Source organism: Chionomys nivalis, chromosome 10 (genome assembly GCF_950005125.1).
Source record: "Chionomys nivalis chromosome 10, mChiNiv1.1, whole genome shotgun sequence".
Classification (NCBI taxonomy): Eukaryota; Metazoa; Chordata; class Mammalia; order Rodentia; family Cricetidae; genus Chionomys; species Chionomys nivalis.
Genome location: NC_080095.1, coordinates 40066340 through 40084782, shown reverse-complemented (window position 1 = coordinate 40084782; position 18443 = coordinate 40066340). Strand labels below are relative to the sequence as shown.

The 18443-nt window shown below is 49.8% G+C and overlaps 1 protein-coding gene across 1 annotated transcript in view; it reads right to left on the bottom strand.

Annotated features, from left to right (window-relative positions):
- Ltbp2 (latent transforming growth factor beta binding protein 2) overlaps nucleotides 1-18443 on the bottom strand; it is an 85911-nt gene that overhangs the window by 32306 nt on the left and 35162 nt on the right. Inside the window, 5 exon segments of the mRNA XM_057782605.1 lie at nucleotides 8852-8954; nucleotides 9498-9784; nucleotides 10452-10658; nucleotides 11093-11263; nucleotides 12193-12383. Of these exon segments, the coding sequence (XP_057638588.1) occupies nucleotides 8852-8954; nucleotides 9498-9784; nucleotides 10452-10658; nucleotides 11093-11263; nucleotides 12193-12383 (959 nt within the window).

The following is an 18443-nucleotide window of genomic DNA, read 5'->3' as shown; positions in this document are numbered from 1 at the left end:
ATTTGGAAACCATTATAGATACACAGGAGGCATCTGAATGCAGATTGGCCAACAAGGAAATGGTATCAGTATTTTGATGCTAACACACATCCTGCTTTGATTTCACAACATCCCTCTTACATCACAGAGACAAAAAGCCCCTCTTGATACTAAATAACAAAAGGAAAAACATTGTTTTAAAGTGACAGCCCAGTGAGTGTGGCCACCTCTTGGGTTTGATCCCCAGCACTGATGAGAGAGAGAGGTGGAGGGAGGGAGAACTTGAGCTCATAATTCCTGAGCTAAGAAGAGAGACAAGGAGATGGCTCAGTGGCTCAACACACTTGCCACACAACCTGTAACCTGAGTTCAGTCCTGAGGAGCCACATGAAGCAGAGAACTGATTCTCTGGCTCCAGGGCATCCAGCACCCTCTACCGCCTCTCCAATCCACTCGGGTGCATATACCAGCACATAGACACACAAAGGCGTAACTAAACATAATTTTTAAAAATAATGCAGTTTTGCTGGGCATGGTGGTTCACACCGTAATTAGGAGGCAGAGGCAGGCAGATCTCTGTGAGTTCAAGGCCACTCCAGTCTACACAGCAAGATCCTCTCTCAAGAAGAAGAAGAAGCAGGATTGACACTTTCATTCAATTGTACAGCCAAGTTTGAGGAGACAGAACTTAGGGCCTTGTACTTACCACTAAAGTCCCAACTCCTCTTGCCCCGTTCCTTTGATTTTTTTTAAGACAGGGTGTCATCGTGTAGTGCAGATTCAAACTCTCTGTCCCCACATGCTTCAGTCTCCCAGCTCTAGGAATCTGCGTGTGTGCTACCGTGCGTGCCTGGCCGGAAAATGTTTTTCCGAGTGAACAGCTTTTACTTATTAGCCACTTCTCACGGTACTTAGGGTGAGGTTTGTTATCAATGGGAGCCGAAACAGTTTTACATCTTACATAGTCTTCTTAGCCAGTTAGCTTTCGCTATTCATGACATCATATATGATAGGCCATGACTCTCACCCTGTGCTCTGACTGATAACATGTCATTACACAGAGTGTCAGCTGTGCTTCTCAGGACTGCATGTGATTGTGTCACTAGTAGTTTCTTGGGACCACAGGTTCTTAGCAGGCGTTTTCTAGAATCATTCCTCTGCTCTGTCAAGACCGATTTAGGGGGCTGGAGAGATGGCCCAGAGGTTAAAAGCACTGACTGCCCTTCCAGAGGACCTGGGTTCAATTCCCAGCACCCCACATGATGGCTCACAGCTGTCTTAAACTCCAGTTCCAGGGGATCTGACTCCTGCATACAGACATACTTCCAGGCAAGACTGATGAAGTTAATGCCAGGCAATATGCAAGTCCAGGAAGCAGAGCAATCGGAACCACAGTAATTGTAACATGACAAACTCAGACACATTAAGTACCAGTTGCCTGGAAACCCCACCCCAGGACATGTTGCGTGCCAAGCAAGACACATGTCAGTGTGACATGTGGACAGATCAAGTGCGGATATACACTAACCAGGAAAGTTTAATGCTTTCTTTACTACTAAAAAAAATATAAGTTGAGGTTCTAATATTTCATTGACTTGACCCATCTTCTCTGAAGTTTCGCATAAGGCTGAAACTCTGGACTAGGACACCACTCTGACTAAGCGTGGATTCTGACACACAGAGTGAGACAGAACAATGGGACTGAAGCCTGGGCCTGATGGTATGTGCTGAGGACAGAAGGGAGAGGCAAATGAAAGGACATTGTCAGGAGAAGTCAGAAGACTGGCAGATTGGATGCCAGCAACAGACATTGCGAAGAGCAGGAGCTGGGAAAGAATAATTCAGAGTGGCTGCCAGGGCTGAGGAGTAACGCCAAGTTAGCGTTTGCGTGATGGCTGAGCAGCGAGGACACTGGGCCATGCCGTCCTCTCTGTCTATCTCAACAGTCAGGAAGGGGTTTTACCCCCACTTTTCAGAGCAGGAAAGCACAGCTCAGGGAGGTAAGAAGACTGGCAAGAGCTGAGTCAGGGTTGAAAGCAGACTTCTGCCACAAAAGCCAGAGGGAGACAGAGACAGAGACACAGAGACACACAGAGAGACAGAGAGAGAAAGAAGAGGAAAGGAAGGAGAGGAGGAGGCTGCGAGGAGAGGAGGGAAATGTGAAAAACCGCCCCAGGTCAGAGGAGAAGAGGCTTTGTGATTAGGAGATCTAGAAAGAGAAGGTGGCCGGAGAGGTGGCTCAGAGGTTAAAAGCATCTGCTGCTCTTGGAGAAGACCCAGCTCTGATTTCCAGCACTGACAGGGAGGCCTTACAACCATTTGTAACTCTAGCCCTAGGGATTCAACACCTCCTTCTGGCCTCCCTAGGTACTTACTGCATGTAGGCGGTGCACAGACATGCACAGACATACAAGCAGATAAAACACACAGATGTATAAAATAAGTAAACACAGAAGGTGGCTACGATGTGACTCGGGTGAACATGCCAAGGACACGGGGCCTTCAGTGTTCTCACAGTCGGTATTCTAACACCTGACAAAACCGAAGTCTCTCTGAAGGGCCCAGTCAGGATCAACCTGAACTCTAAACATCTGACCCATGTAGGGCAGATATGGGTAACTGCTCAGATAAAGAAAACGGCCACGCGGCTCTGGGCATTTCTGGTCACTGCCCTTGCATTTCCCCATCCCCCGCTCTTCCTGCTACTCACAGATGGGGCAGAAGAACAGAGCACCCACGACTGTAGTCTGTCTTACCCTACTCATTCCATCCCTCAGCTCCTGGGACCCCCCAAGGAGTCCTCCACAAAGACAAACTAATTGCAGAGACACTTTTGGCCCTGATTCCCCAGCAGAGCTGGGAGGAGACAGTGAAGACATGTCTGGCCACAGGGCTATCTACACTATGCCAGTGTTGGCCTGTGATGCCAGGTGCCCACAGCAGGGAACTATGGAGGGTGTCTGGCGCATCGCTTCCCCCAAAGAACAGACTCATATTTGGCCTGGAAGGCCAACCTTGGGCTTCTGAGCTGGCTGGAGGCTTGCCCGGGGTTTGCACATCTCAGGCACCTGGGTATGCTGGAGGGCAACTCCACTCCTCTGGGAGAAATGGTGTGAGAGCCAGACACACAATGAGTTCCTGGATCGGCTCCGATTCGGAGCACTGTTCCTCCTCTCTTTTGGCCTGTAGCTCAGCTGTAGAAGAGGGGGTGGGAATTAGTTTGTAGGGATGCCGCGGAGACTCGCTTTGCTGAAACAATGACTGTTGGAAAGATATTCAAAGTTGGCTCAATCCCAGGAGTTAGTTCCCCCTTCCTTCCCCTGCCATGCCCTTCTTTCTTTCCTCCTTCCCTCTTTCCCTCCCTCCATCCTTCCCAACTTCTCTCCCTCCCTTCTCTTCTTCCTTCCTTTCCCCTTAAGCTGCTCTTGATCACGGTGTTTTATTACAGCAACAGGAAGCGGCTGATATGGAAGATACCAAGCTCTTTCTTGTGGAATTAAAGCAAACTCTAAGCCTGTGAGTCCCTGAACACAGCAGCCACTACATCCTAGTAATGATCACACTGTCCACGATGCGGACTTTCTCTTTGGTCCATTGCCATGGCCCCCTCAATGAGAATAGACATTTCCCTCAAAGATGGTCCCCATCTGTTTCCTCGGAGAGGCCCGAGGGTCATCACCACTACAAATAGCAAGGAGGAGAGTACTATCCAGTCTACCTAGTCACCCATGGTACAGCCCTTCCTACAGTAGGTCAGAGACGCCACATATCACATTCCCTTCCCTGCAAAGCAGGGCGGGAGCTAGCTAAGCCTGGGACACAATGCCCAGGCGGCTTCCAATCCTTTGGAAGAAGCTCTCAGAACACTACCCAACCAGAGATAATAATTCCTCAGCATGACTGGAATTTACATCCCATTTCTCTAGGACAGGGGACTAGTGTCTCAACCTAGGTCCCAGAGAATAGAAAAACCCTACCCCATTACAGCTATTCTCCAAGCTGAGGTCTCCAACTTTTAAATACCTAAGCCAGATCTCCAGAAATTCACGTACAGACAGTGAATTACAAAGCACTAGAAGCAGGAAAAGATGGCCTTAGGCGTCACGTCCTTCTGAACGATGGATACGGTATTCCATGACACCTGCAAGCATCATATGGATTCACTGGAATGCAAAGTCCTTCCAAATGCTCTAAACAAACAGCTGCTAAGGGTGACGCCGACAATACTGTCATTGCTGCTGTAACTTGTCCTAAGGCTCTCTGCCCCAAACCTCCGCAAATCCTCACAGACGCAACTTTCCCCAGGACTGACGTCACAGAACTACCCCCATCACACTCCTTATGGGACAGAGCTTTTGTTCAGTTAGTTGGCGATGAACCTTCAGCCACTCACGTAGACCCTCGTCCTCTCAAGGCAAGCTACTTCCCCCTCTGAAACACCTGTTCTCGATAGGTGGACCACTTGCAGGAAGGATCTTGGTACCTCCAGGCACAGGGCATTTTATTGCCGGGCATTTGCAGTTTCTAGTAAGATGCACTTTTCTCAGTTTCCAGCTGAGCTCTGCTTTCCAGAAACAGCTACCCTTTTACTTTTTTCTCCTTGGAACCCCTCAGAAACAGCCTCCCTCCTTCTGTCTAGAGCAATTATTTGAGCATACCTCTATTAACACTTAGGCCTGGGTTACACACTGCCAACTGGCCTGCCTGCCAATTTTGATGGGCAAGATCCTTCACGCACAAGTCACTCATGGACTACGAGGCTGACGCGCATGCTCCTTCCCAGTCTAGTCCCTTAGGTTGTGTTTCTCGCAAGCAGGTCCAGGTCTTCTCAGGATGAGAAGGACCAGACACACGGTGCTTTAAGCGCCCTCACTCTCTGCAATCGTAGATGAGTTCTTCAGCCTTCTCGGGGCTGCATTTCCCCATCTGTTACATGGGCTTCAAGATCCCCAGCTTGTGCTTGTGCCAATTAAATGAGACAATCAGGTAAGATGGCAGTTCAGCAAGTGGCCGACATTAATGTTCACAAGATGCTGTCTTTCCGGGAGGACAGAGGGACAGAGTCCTTGGTCCCCTGAGAACCAGAGAGGGGGCCTGGGTTCTGAGGTAAATGCATCCCAGGCCAGGCAGATGGAAAGACATTTTCGTGGCAAACAGCTGGAGCCCACCACTGCAAGTGGTGCCAGCCCTGCCTGTTCCAGCAAAGGGGCCTTGGGGTTGACATAGCCAGTGCCAAGCCTGATGAGGCAGCTGCCAACTTTCCAGTTAACCCAGATGTCTGTCTTATATGGAAAGTCAAAAATATGGCCTCAATCAAAGTGCCTCTTGAGAGCGGTGTGTTCCCAGACTTTGGCAGGACACCGAAGAGACTCTGGGCTGGGACCTTGAACTAACTCCCAAGGGGTCAGAAAGGCAGGATTGGAGCTAAATCCCAGAGGTCACAGGGGGACATGCTGTATCAGTCACTCAGAAGGAGGCGAAAGTAGGGGCTCACAGTGGGTCTAGGCTGACTCCTGGAGCCATCTCCCTGAGGAATAGGGCTCTGAAATTCCTTGGGAAGAAAAGGGAATTGTCTGTGCTGTTGGAATTGTGACTTCAAGGCAGTCCTTTTGTATGTTAGAAATAGTAGCATTGGAGGCTGGAGAGATGGCTCAGTGGTTAAGAGCACTGGCTTCTCTTCCAGAGTTCAATTCCTGAGTTCAATTCCCAGCAACCACATGGTGGCTCTCTACCATCTATAATGAGATCTGGTGCCCCTTTCTGGCCTGCTGGCATATGTGAAGACAGAACACTGTATACATAATAAAAAAAATCAATCTTAAAGAAAAAGAAATAGTAGCATTCCTCAGTGGCTATCTTCCGCAGTTGGGCGTGGAGCCTTGAAGACCGGTATGACCTGGGGAAAGTCACGGAGTCATGTGGGTCCAGGCTTCCCATTCTGTTGCTGCCATCATGACTTGACTCTGCTGGGGAAGACAAAGTTTCCCCTCAGAGACAAAGTCCCATTTTATCAGAGGAGAAATAAAAGTAAAGCTGCGAAGGATGAGAATGTTCTCGAATCCAGAAGCTCTGCTTTTCTGGCCAAGCATTGCCCCAAACTCCTTCAGCAGCTTCTTTTGTTCTCCGGTGCTTGCGCAGTAGCTTGCTTGTTGTGCCACTCAAAGGGACAGCCCTGCCAGCCCTGGGGGCAAGGTGTGGCGCTAGATGTCTTGGCAAAATGTCAGCACGAAGAAGGTTCCTTAATGTTCTGCCCCTTCCCCAAGCAGGGCGCTGCTGCAGTTTCATGTGTTGGAAATGTTTACGTTGCCCTGGTCTTTGTTATTTCTTGCTCAGTATGCTGGAATGCTTGCCATTCCAGGGTCTGCACCCTGCTGCCCAGCTTGCTGAGCTGTGCCAAACACTGGGGAGGGTGGGAGAAGGTTGGGGCACCACCTGAGGGATGGAGGGAAAGAGCTGAGCTTTAAGTGTGCATATGGAGGTTCGGCCTGAGCTTTGCACCGCCACATACATGTAGTGTAGCTGCTCCAGAGATCTTCTCCCATCTCCACAGGGGCTGAAGTCCAGGCTCTGACTGGTCAAAGATGGCCAGCTCCGCTAGGATCAGGGTCCTCGGTCAACCAGTGGGCTAAACTCACAAGTCTGGCATACAGCCCAGACCTTGAGTGGGGCAGACAGGTAGGCAAACAGCCCCCGAAGCACAAACGTTGGCTTTCTCACTCATTCCCACCTTCCAAGTGAGGATGTCTTTCAGAACTGGTATTACGGTCACTGTGCACTCTAGCCCCTACTAAGAGGAGCAGGCCAAGGATTTCTCACTGCTGACAGCAATCCCTACAGCCTGCATCTCTGCATCCTGCCCTCTGCTCCTGCTTAAATCCCATGACCGGTAGATATGACATTGAAGAGAAGAGGCAGGCTGAGCTGGCACACGGCTTTAACCCCAGCACTCAGGAGGCAGAAGCAGTCGGATCTCCGTGAGTTCGAGGCCATCCTGGTCTACAAGAGCTAGTTCCAGGACAGGGTCCAAAACTACAGAGAAACCCTGTCTCAAAAAACAAAACAACAACAACAACAATAAAAGCCCTAGTATAGAACCTATGGGAATCCTCTCACATAACTTTAAGCCACTTCTAGAGTGATTATAATATTTTATGCAATGTAAATTATGTGCAAATTAGCACTGTGTAGTTTTTGGGACTATGACAAGAAAAAGTCTTGTGTGTTCAGTAGAGACCCGACTATACAGCAAATGAGGTGTGAGGAGAATGGAGCTCACGTGACTGCTATAGACACAGGATTACAGAGTCGGGGGAGGCTACGAAAGTACATGATCACATAGCAAGCGCTTCACTTCGTGTGGGTTCAGCATCGGACTCCGCGAGAGGCAAATTCAAGTTTTACTTCTCGGAACTTGGATGGTCCTTTAAATATTTTTTTAAATTCATTACATTTTTATTTATTTTTGCGTATGGGCATGTGTATACACGTGAGTGTGTGAACATCACACTGGGCGTGTGGAGGTCACAGGACAATGGGTGAAGTCGGCTCTTCCACCATGTGGACTCCACCGTGAAGGATTGAATACAAGTTGTCAGACTTAGTGGCAGGTGCCTTTACCTGCTAAGCCATCTCACCGCCCTGTCTTTCAAATATTTTTGACGACCTGAAATTGGTTGAGTCTGCAGTTACAGAATTGTAGCTATGGGGTGCCATCTATAACATATACCATGGAGTCCCTCTCATGTAATAACCAAAGCAACCCTGTAAGGCTGACACTATTACCCTTCAGGGCCAGACTTCACAAGGGAGGGGACCAAGGTAGAGAGAGACGAGCAAACAGGGCAGGGACTTGCTCGTGACGTGTGTTGAATGCTGAAGTCTGAGCTGAATATCACCCTTCGCGGTTTCCCAGAAACACACCGTACTGTGAAACCATCTGCAGTCACGTTTAGTGTGGAAGATGTAGTCACCGTGGCACTGTTGCGTCTGAAGCTGGGGACAACCCTGCTCCTCCCACCTTTGGGCTGTACTCCAGGCCCCCCACAAAACCAGCTCACAGAGCTGACTGCTGACAGGTAAGAAGAACACACGCCAGACCCAGGCCCAGGAATGAGGCCTGGGGTGGGGGTAGGGAGACAGGTTGAGTAGGCAGAAGCCATACCTAGGTACAGGCACCTGATCACCCCTCCAGACGACAGAATAAGACCTCTAGGAGCAGTGTCAGTGACTTTTTGCTGACTGAATCCTCAGTGCCTGGCACGTAAGAGATATCCAGCTAAGCCTGGCATGGTGGCACACATCTTTAATCCCAGCTCTGGGGAAACAGAGGCAGGTGAATCTCTGAGTTCGAGGCCAGCCTGGTCTACAAAGTGAGTTGCAGGACAGCCAGGGCTACACAGAGAAACCCTGTCGTAACAAACAAACAAACAAACAGGCATCCAGCCCATATCTGCTGAATGAACAAATGAATGAATGAGTGTGTCGAATTTTAATCAATCATCCAAAAAGGGACAAGGAACTGGGGCTCTCACACCCTAAGGTCAAGGGCATTTTCAGGCAGGCACTCAACTTTGGTCCAGGAAGGGCGGAGGAGGCCTAAGGCCCTCAGAGAAAGGAGGGAGACATTCTAGGTTCCTGGGGCCTAGGTGTGGGTATATGTGACAGGGTGGAGGGGCCCATCACTGTCTGGATCCCTATATAACCTACTGTAAAAGTGGGATCCCCACAGAGACTGTCCGGTTGAGCACAGACCCAGCTGCTGGGCAGAGGGGCTGAGTGGCTCCTTGAGGTACATCTGGAAACAGCCTGGCCTTGCTGAGGTGTGGGGACAGAGCGCTTCCCCCTAGCCCTCCACCTTGGCACCAGTACTCACCTGGTCTGGGTGGGCATGGAGTACATGAGGTCACCCCCCAGAAGGTCCCCACACTGCCACAGCAGTCCTCCTGAGAAGTCAGCTCCACCAGAGGGTTAGCACACTGGAAGAGAGACCATAGACGCCACCTGCGACAGCTGCCGTCTGTGAGCCAAGGGTCCTAGCCTCAGCTCACAGAAAGCCAGTATTTTTCTGAGTCCAAACTCTAGGTAGCCTTAGACGGCAGGTACCAGTGACAGCTCCTCTACAAGGGACTCCTGTGGCCCCCTTCCGTGGTGGCTCAGGGAGGAGACCACCCTCCCCCTTTTAGACAGAGACTCAGTAGCTTAGGCTGGCCTTGAATTCACTATGGAGCCCAGGATTACCTTGAGCTTTTGATACTTCCTCCTCTGACTCCTAAGTCCTGGGATTACAGGCATGCACCACTAGGCCTGGTTTATGTGCTGCTAGGGATCAAACTGTGGGCCTTCCGCATATGAGACCAGCACTCTACTGACTGAACTGCATCCCCAACCTACTCAGGTACTTCTGTGCTGTGCCTTCACCCACATGGGAAATGGAACGAAGAAGAAAGAGAAAACTATAGACTGGGGAGCCATAGCCGTCCTGGACGCCTGAAGAGCTGAGATGGAAGCTTTGTCCTCACCTGTCCGTTCACAGTGCTCAGGTAACACCGGCCTAGAAGTCCCTGATGTCTGGATAGCAGTGGGGGCGGTGGCCGAGGGGCCTCTCCAGCCTGAGCGGGTATGCTGTTGCTGGCCCAGTGGCTGTGGCTTGGACTGGCAGGGGACCGATGAGAGGCTCTGGTCTCCACACTGTTCTCTCTCAGCACAGGATCCACCTCACCCCGGACCCGTGCCACCTGGTGGATCTGCACAGAGGCCTCGGGCGGGTGTTGAATATGCACCTTCACCAACGAGGGGTTCACAGAGGCTAGGCAGAAGGGCTGGGGTCAGAGCCAAGAAGCAGGCCACTACCTCATTTTTCTGCCCTATAAAGAGCGCTCACCACCCTAGGTTGGGCAGTCACACTCCAGACTGTGTGAGTCTCCAAAAGCCCCCTTCCATTTCTTTGCCTGTCTTGTGGAACAGGAACAATGCCCTGCCCCAGAAGGGAGGAAGTGGTAACTCCTCCGTGGAAGGCTCTGCAATGAAAGCTACACGGTTCTTTCTGATACCTCCGCTGTGGCTGTGTGCAGCCCAGAGTACCATCGGACCACAGACAAGCCACGGTCAGTGAATTCCTGGGGGTCATCCCAACACACAGCCTTCATAGGCACTCTGGGGTCAGGGCCCTTCCCAACTCCTATAGAATCCTGTGTATGTTTGTACCTTGAATTTGTCACCTATTAACGGAAGGCAGGGAAATGAAATACATGTAGAATTCTACCCTGACCCCCTTCCCCCTCTATTGCCCAGGCTGGTTATAAGCTGCGTTGTCTTCCCCAGCGCAGGGCACACCCACGGAGGAACTTTGATGGAAGGTAGACGTGTAGGGGATGCCGTGGAGACTGGTACCCACCCAGCGTAGCGACGGTGACAGCACACGCTCTACCTGGTGCGCCTCACAGGCTGACTGCCCCCACCCTGCTGGCACTCACCGAGCTGGTTGGAGAGGGGCAGCATGAAGGTGGATTGCTTCAAGGGCCCTTCCAGCAGGGCTCTGTGGTGGGAGCCTCTCCCTGGACGCTCCCTGTCAGGCTGTGGGGCAGGCAGATGGCAGAACTTCCCCGTGGAGTTGGCTGGACACCAGCACTCGTCCCGGCCAATGCAGCGTCCTCCATTCAGGCAGGGGATCTGGCAGAAATCTACAACGACACTCCAGGTGATTGACAGCTGACCTCCAGTTGGTGACAAGTAAGCAGGGAGGTGGGGGCTTGGAGGGTGTAGAACCCCTTGAAATGTGGGGCCTTTCCTTGAAGCCCTGGAGTAAAAGTAAACAACTAATAACTAGTCTTTCAGAGAAGCCTCCTCGTGTCTCTCCTGCCGGTTAAAGTAACCTAGAGCACAGGCAGGGGCTTGGTTCTTCCCTATCAAAGCAATTTGGACTCAGAGAGGTTGTGTGACTTGGCCTGGAGTCACACAGCCAGGCTGGGACAGAGCTGGGATAACATTCACCCACTGCCGTGATAACAACCAACAGAGCTACAGGACAAGAGGTTCCACACCAAGGAGTCCCCAAGAGGCAGCCCCGCCCCCCCACCCCCACCACGCCAAGACCATCTGTGGGAAGGGGACTCACAGATACGGAAGCCAGACTTGGGGTCATGCCCATGGCCACCCTGGCTGTACAGGGTGGTGGTGTCGCCCTTCTCACAGCTGTTGGCACAGCGCCCGCGGGCACAGGTCTGCTTGCAGATGGTGGGAGTGAAGACGACCTTGATCTTCTTGATTTTCTCGGTGAGGTTCAGCCCTGCAGAGAGAGGGCTTGGGTCCTGGACAGAGCCAGAGCATAACCCTGATCTCCAAGCCTGGTGCAAAGGGCCCTTCGAGTGAGAGTGCATCCTACAGCACCTAAGACCCAGACAACAGGCCTGCAGTCACGGTAGGGCGAGGGTGTCAAAAAGTGCCCAGAAAAAGATTCCCCCCCGAAGCTCGTGCTGTGTGCACGCTGATATGTACTGCAACGAGAGGAGCCGCTCAAAACTGCAGGGCAATTCTCACATGTCTACTGGATATTTCATTTCACAGTTGGGCCGAGGTGGAGCGATATCCAGGCACCCTCATTACACAGTCAAAAAGTGCAGACCGAAGCCTTGAGCACAAGGACGGAGAGGGGAACATAGCTTCGATGGACAAAGAAGGGGTTCCCTAGGGGACATAGAGGCAGATAAGGCCTGAGGAGTGGCTAGAATCAGGTTTGGGAGATTCGGTTACGAGCTTCATTAGCAGGGGGTGAGGATGCCAGTAAAACATCAAGGAGGAAGTGAGGGCTGCAGACGATGGCAGTGTGTGTGGTGGTTTGTGTCAGAAACGCTGGGGGTTTCCTGGAAGAAGCAGCTGGCTGTGCTGGTCCAGGACTGGCGTTTGCAGAAAGGATAATGTGGAAATGCATGAGTCAGGGAATTGAGGCCCCCAGCCGGATGGAGAGGAAACAAAGGCAGGCAGAGATGACAGAGCAGGAGACAGCAGACGGCCGTCAAAGTCCTAGGGTTCAGACGGATTAGTTTGACTCTCTGGAACTTGGCACAAAGCAAGTGCACCAACGCTGTTTGTCGGTCGGCTGAAAAAAGCGAAGGGCAAAGTGACAGCGCTGTCCTTTGAGGGTGAGCAGCGGTGGGGGAAGAATGGGTCAGATTTAGATGCTCTGTTCTCCTAGGTCCAGACACAGGGCGACCTTACCCCAAGAGGGTGAGAGGTGGTTCACGTGAGATCCCGGTTGGATGCCATCTCTCAGCTCCAGTCCTGGTCCCGAAGGCAAAGCGTTGGAAGTCAGCTGGCCGTTGGCCCCGGTGGCTGGATAACGCCGGACAGTCCTGGACAGTCCTGTATGCTGCTGCAAGGGCCGGGTCTGGCTAAGGCCATTCAGGGTCCTGTGGAGATGACCATGGCCTGGGGGTTTGCATTCCAGGAGCAGCATGTCTAGGCCCTCCATCATCTGACCGCCCTCAGCCCAGCACTTACATGAGAAGAATGCTCTCCATTAAGATGCCTTCCCCCCACGCATACACGGCTGACTCCTGGATGTATAAGTGCCCAGATAAAAACCCAAGGGTGGCCAGGCTTCTAAGGGGGAGGACCTACCCCTATTGACATATTTAGGAAACCCAGCCTCTCTGGGCCTCGGGACCTTTGACTACAACATGAAGCATCAGACTGTCCTGTGTAACTCTGGCATTCTGGGAGTCTTTGGCCACTCAAGGGTCAGGCCAGCACTGAAACCATGGTGTGTGCCAAAACCCTGCTATTTTTATCCGCAGTGCGGAAGATAAATCCCAGGAACATGCGCATGCTAGGCAAGCACTCTATCACTGTTACATGTCTAGCCCTATTTAAAAAGTTTTCCTTTGAAGCTTGTCCAGGGCCAGCCTCAAGTTCACTGTCCTCTTGCCTCCCCAGTGCTGGGATGACAGGTGCCTCCCCACACCCGGCCCGGCCACTTTCCTCGATAACCCTCTATGTAAATTACCAGTGGAATTGGTGCATCAAATACACATGCATAGGTCATTCAGGGGCAGAGCCTAGGATAATCTCCCAATTAATTAATTAATATAAAAACAATGGAACAACCATATTCAAAGAGAAAAAAGAATTCATCATCTTCCATCCTAACACAGCAGATACTTCTGCCTATTTTTCCAACCTTTGCTCACATATATGATTTTATAAGATTATCGTCAGCTGTAGATACAATATTTTTACTTACCATTATGCCCTATTTTATAAAATCACACATCTCCCCCTTATTTATCATTTTCCCTGGCCTGTGGTGGTTGATTTGAATCACAGCTTGAGAGACATACTCCCATTGCATTTTCAGATGCCTGATTTTCACTGTGGGAAATCTCCCACGTGTGATATATTTTTCTCCTGTTAAAATAGTCCTCTAGGGCCGGGAGATGGCTCCGTGGGCAAAGGCACCTGCCAACCTAAGTGCAATTCCTGCAACGCACGTGGTGGGAGAACAGACCGCTGCAAGTTGTCCTCTGGTCTCCACGTGCACACCATGCCCCAACACAAGCAAATAAATATTGTGTGCAGGTGCGTATGCACACGTGTGCAAATGTGTGCGGCAGTTGGAGTTTGACACTGGGCGGCTTCCTCAATTACTTTACGCCCCACTCCTTTGAGATAGGTCCTCTCACTGAATCTAGAGCTCACCAGGCGGGCTAGCGTGGGTCCAGGGAGCCCAGTGTACCAGGCAGAGCAAACGCACACGTGTAGATGGTAATGACGATGATGATCAGAACCGGGAGCTCCGTCTCCACATCCCTAGGGCTGAAACTGCAGGCGTGTGAGCCCATACCTGGCCTTGTTCCTGCAAGATGCTTGGGATTGGACTCAGCTTCTCTCGCTTGTGTTAGTAAGCCCTTCAGCCACTGAACTATTTCCCCAGCCCTTGAAGTTTTTAATAACAACTTTTATTTAGCCATTGTAATTTATGTGTTTGAAAAGCTTTTAATAATAAACATTTTGAGAACAGTTATGACGTTAGGATAGACTCAGTTCCTCGGGCTACCAAGACTATCAAAGATTACAAACATCTTCAGCTTTAATATATTTCGGTGCCTTGTTTTCTGAAGGGGTCACATCAAAACATGTAAGTGTCACAGTGTATACATGTATCAAACCTTACATAGAACCCCACTCATATACATAATTTTATGAGTCTTATGTATCAGCTAAGATTTAAAAATGGGTTTAAAACTTAATAAAGCCCATAAGTGTACCACACAGAGCACACACTCGCTAGCATAGCCTATAACAGTAATTATTGTTGTCATCATCATTATTGAGAGTTTGTTGTGCAGCTCAGGCTAGCCTCATAATTATATTTTTCCTTTTGAGAACTGGGATTACAGGCATGCACTGCCTATTACTCCCAGCTTTATTGTTAAATTTTGCAATACATTAATTGAATAAGCATAATAATGGCACTTCGATGTTGCTTTTCTCTCCTTTTAAAAATTTAATTAAAAAAATTATTCTTGTGTCAGGTGGTGGTGGCACATGCCTTTAATTCCATCACTCGGGAGGCAGAGGCAGGTGGATCTCTGTGAGCTCAAGGCCAGCCTGGTCTACAAAGCTATTTCCAGGACAGCCAGGGCTTCACAAAGAAACCCTGTCTCGAAAACCAACAACAAAACATTGTTTTTGTGTGTATAAGTGTGTGGCTCTGTATGGGTACATCCAGGTGAATATCCCCTGGGGCTGAAGTTACAGGTGACTGGCAGCTGTGGTGTTGGGAACTGAACTTGTGCCCTCTGTAAGAACAGTCTGTGCTCTTAACAGCTGAGCCATTTCTCCAGCCCTCCCTTCTTAAAAAAAAAAAAATACTTCTGACATTGAAATATGTTGCTCATGGATCTATTTGTTGCTTGTTCTTTGACAACCGTCTGAATTGTTTGTCTCATAAACTTGAGCAGCTCTTCTGCGTGTTTGTTATTGGACGGCCTCTATTGTAAATACTCTAGCATTTTGACAGTGGCATGAGCCACTGTATACACAACATCTGGACCATGGTGGGTGTGAGGCCATGTGAACAGGGAAGCTGAGAGGGGCTAAAGACTCACCCAACATGATATAATCGCTAAACCAAGACACTGGGATTCCAGAAGGGCCACCCTGACTCCAGAGCCCGTGTTCTGTGTCAGCCCAGACGCCAGTGGAAGCCAGCCTGGTCTGCACCTGTCAGATCCTACCCCCTTTCTCCCCGCTGGATTCTGTGTCCTAATAGGATACAGTCTGGGGCCCTTGCCCCCTTCTACTCCAGAGTGGTTGCTTCCACATGCTCAAGCCATGGGCACTCTGCAGACAGAAACTAGACTTGGACAGTAACAGAGCTGGTTACCTCATCTACCCCAGGCCTCATGGCACAGGCTCCCGAGAACCTCACTGCTGCTCCCTCTAGAAACCTCCGCGCAAATCCTCTTCCTGTTTCCAGAGATTGGGGGTTGGAGTAGGGGAGGCCCTGTTAGCCATGCAGAAGTTCTAAGAGTGAAAATGGTCCGGAATTGAGACCTAAATCTCATGCCCACTCCTCTCAGGAGATGATCAGCACCACCTGCTACATCAAAAGCAAAGTCCTTCCAGTGCTTCCGAGAGATTGTCCAAGAGATCTCTATCAAAGATCTTCAGGGCCAGCTAAATTACTTCTCAGAGAAGAACACTGGGCAAGCAAGCCTGACTCCCCTAGTCATAGAGAGAATCTGGATGCTCAGAGGAGAGAGGAAGGGGTTTGGAACAGAAGAACGAATATGGCCTCTCACGGCAGGGTAACTTTAGCGCATTGCTTAGCTCCTCTGAGCCCATCATCCTCAGCAGCAGCAGGGTTAGACTATCTACTTCACCAAGCTGTGAAGAAGGCTGAGAGACTAGGAAGGCCATGCAATTGCTTTACTAAGCCAAGTGAGCGCTCATAAGAGGGAAAACATGACGGGATTTTCAAAGTGCGTGAACTAGGGCACAGGAGCATTCTGCCCAACAACCAACAAGCCCAGAAACACCAAGACCAGGGACTGAGGATGAGCTCTCTGAAACTGTGAGCCAAAATAAATAATTCCTCCTATGTGTTGCCTCTGTCAGGTATTTTGAACAACAACAACAAAATCAACCAGCATGGATGGATATGATGCTAACACACGCAGGAATGCATACTGATCATCACCACCATAACTTCATAAGGAAAAGACTTTCAGTACTAAACACCATTATTTGCATAGGCTTAACTTCATGAAAATCTCACTACTAATACTTTATTTTCTTTTCTTTTTTTTTTTTTTTTTTTTGGTTTTTCGAGACAGGGTTTCTCTGTAGCTTTGGAGCCTGTCCTGGAACTCCCTTTGTAGACCAGGCTGGCCTCGAACTCACAGAGATCCACCTGCCTCTGCCTCCCGAGTGCTGGGATTAAAGGTGTGCGCCACCACCGCCCGGCTACTTTATTTTCTTTATCATTTCACAGACAATGGAAAGTCTGCCACAGGCTGGTACCGGGGGTGCCCTGAATCTGCCAAGAGAACCTTCTGACTTCTAATGCTGGAAATCTTTCAACAAGCTTAATGAGAAAAGTGTTCCCACATCAGATGGTTGGGACCTGCAGGCATATAATGAGGCCATTCAGTGAAATGTGCAGGGAGTCTTCAGACCCTGCTCCCCACACTAAGGTTTCAGTGATGTGAAAGCTCTCAGCCTTTCTGCTTAGGAGATGGACAAATGAAAAACGACCCCGCCACAGCATGTTTTAATCTACCAGACTAGCCAAACTCCCAAAGTTTAATAACATGCGTGTTGTTGAGACAGAAACAGGCACTCTCAGCTGTTGCTGGCAGGACCTGAGCTGAGAGGGCTCTCAGAGAACAGCCTGATGGTGCCGGCTCTTTTGGCACAATGCGCGAAGACTTTGAGTCCTACGGTCCACCTCTGAGGCTGGGGTGCAGATGAACCTGCTTCGCAGTGCTGCTGTTTTCCTGCCCCTGTGGAGGCTGCTGCTTCCCCTGAACTGTAAGGGTGGTGGCCAATCACTTAAACAACTGTGATTTGCTGGTCCCGTTTTTGGCCAATGGGAACTACCTGAGAGGATCTCTTCACTGTGAGTACACAGCTGATGATTGCGCCCAACAGGAGGCCACAGGCCCTTTCTCTCAAGGTAGAACAATTCTGAACACTGCATCCTCAAACAAAGCTTGATTTCCTGGGGACTCCTGTCCCTGCTTGGCTGTCTTTACTGTCCTGCTTGCCTCTCTCCTTGGACCACTTCTTCACTCTAAAGGACCAGTCCCAAAACATGTGTTCATGTCTGGAATGACGCAAACATACGCCTTCCAGAGCAGCATTGTTTTGAATTAGCAATAAATATGTTTTGTACGGAATAGAAACAACTGAGTGGCCTCCAGTAGAGGAGCGGTTAAAGCAGAGATGGCCGCAGCACGGAGCCAGGTGTCTTAACAGCTCTTTCATATCAGGAAGGAACACTCTCCAAGACATATTGAAATGTGGAAACAAAACAGCCCATATCCAACCTCCTGGCTGTTTTGTACAGGCTGTGACCTAACAATGGTCTTTACATTTTTAAACAGCTGGAAAAACGGTTAAAAGACTGTTTCTTGACATGAGAAAGTGATATAAAATTCAAATGTAAGTTTCCATAAATAAAGCGTCCCTGGAGCGCGGCCACTCACTGTCTACGGCTGCTCTTGCTTCTCAGCAGCCCGACTGGGTAGCTGCAGAAGCCATATGTCACAGGAAGCTGAAAATATTTACCATGTGGCCTTTTATGGAAGAAGTTTGCTGACTTCTGGTATAAGGGGCACGCAAAGTTGTAAAAAAAAACACTGAAAATATGGATGCATGTTGTGCATATACATAAAGTAATCTTAGAAGGAAACCTGGAGAATTAATAATAGTGGCTGCTTATGTGGGAGGAGCAGGAAATGGAAACTCAGGTCACCTGGTATGAAGACTTTTTGTTTTGTTTTATTTTAATTTATTTTATGTGCATTGGTGTGAGGGTGTCAAATCCTCTGGAACTAGAGTTACAGACAGTTGTGAGCTGCCATATGGGTGCTGGGAATGAAGCTGGGTTCTCTGGAAGAGGAGCCAGTGCTCTTAACCCCTGAGACATCTCTCCAGCCCCCTGATATGAAGATTTAATGACCACTTTTACTCTCTGTACCAGTGATATCCGTCATCTGCACCCTCTCACGTGGGCCTCTCTATAACCTGGTCCCCAGTGTATACACACAATCCCTACGAACAAACAAGACAAACAAACGGGGATGTATGGAAGGTTCGTGACTGCGGAAGGTTGCAGAATTCACGATGCACAGAAGCCAGGTTACTAAACCAGGCTCACTTCTTCCTGAATCCCCTCTCCTTTGCTGATTATTTCCATTTTACAGATGAGGACACTGAGGCTTTGAGAGATATAGAACAGG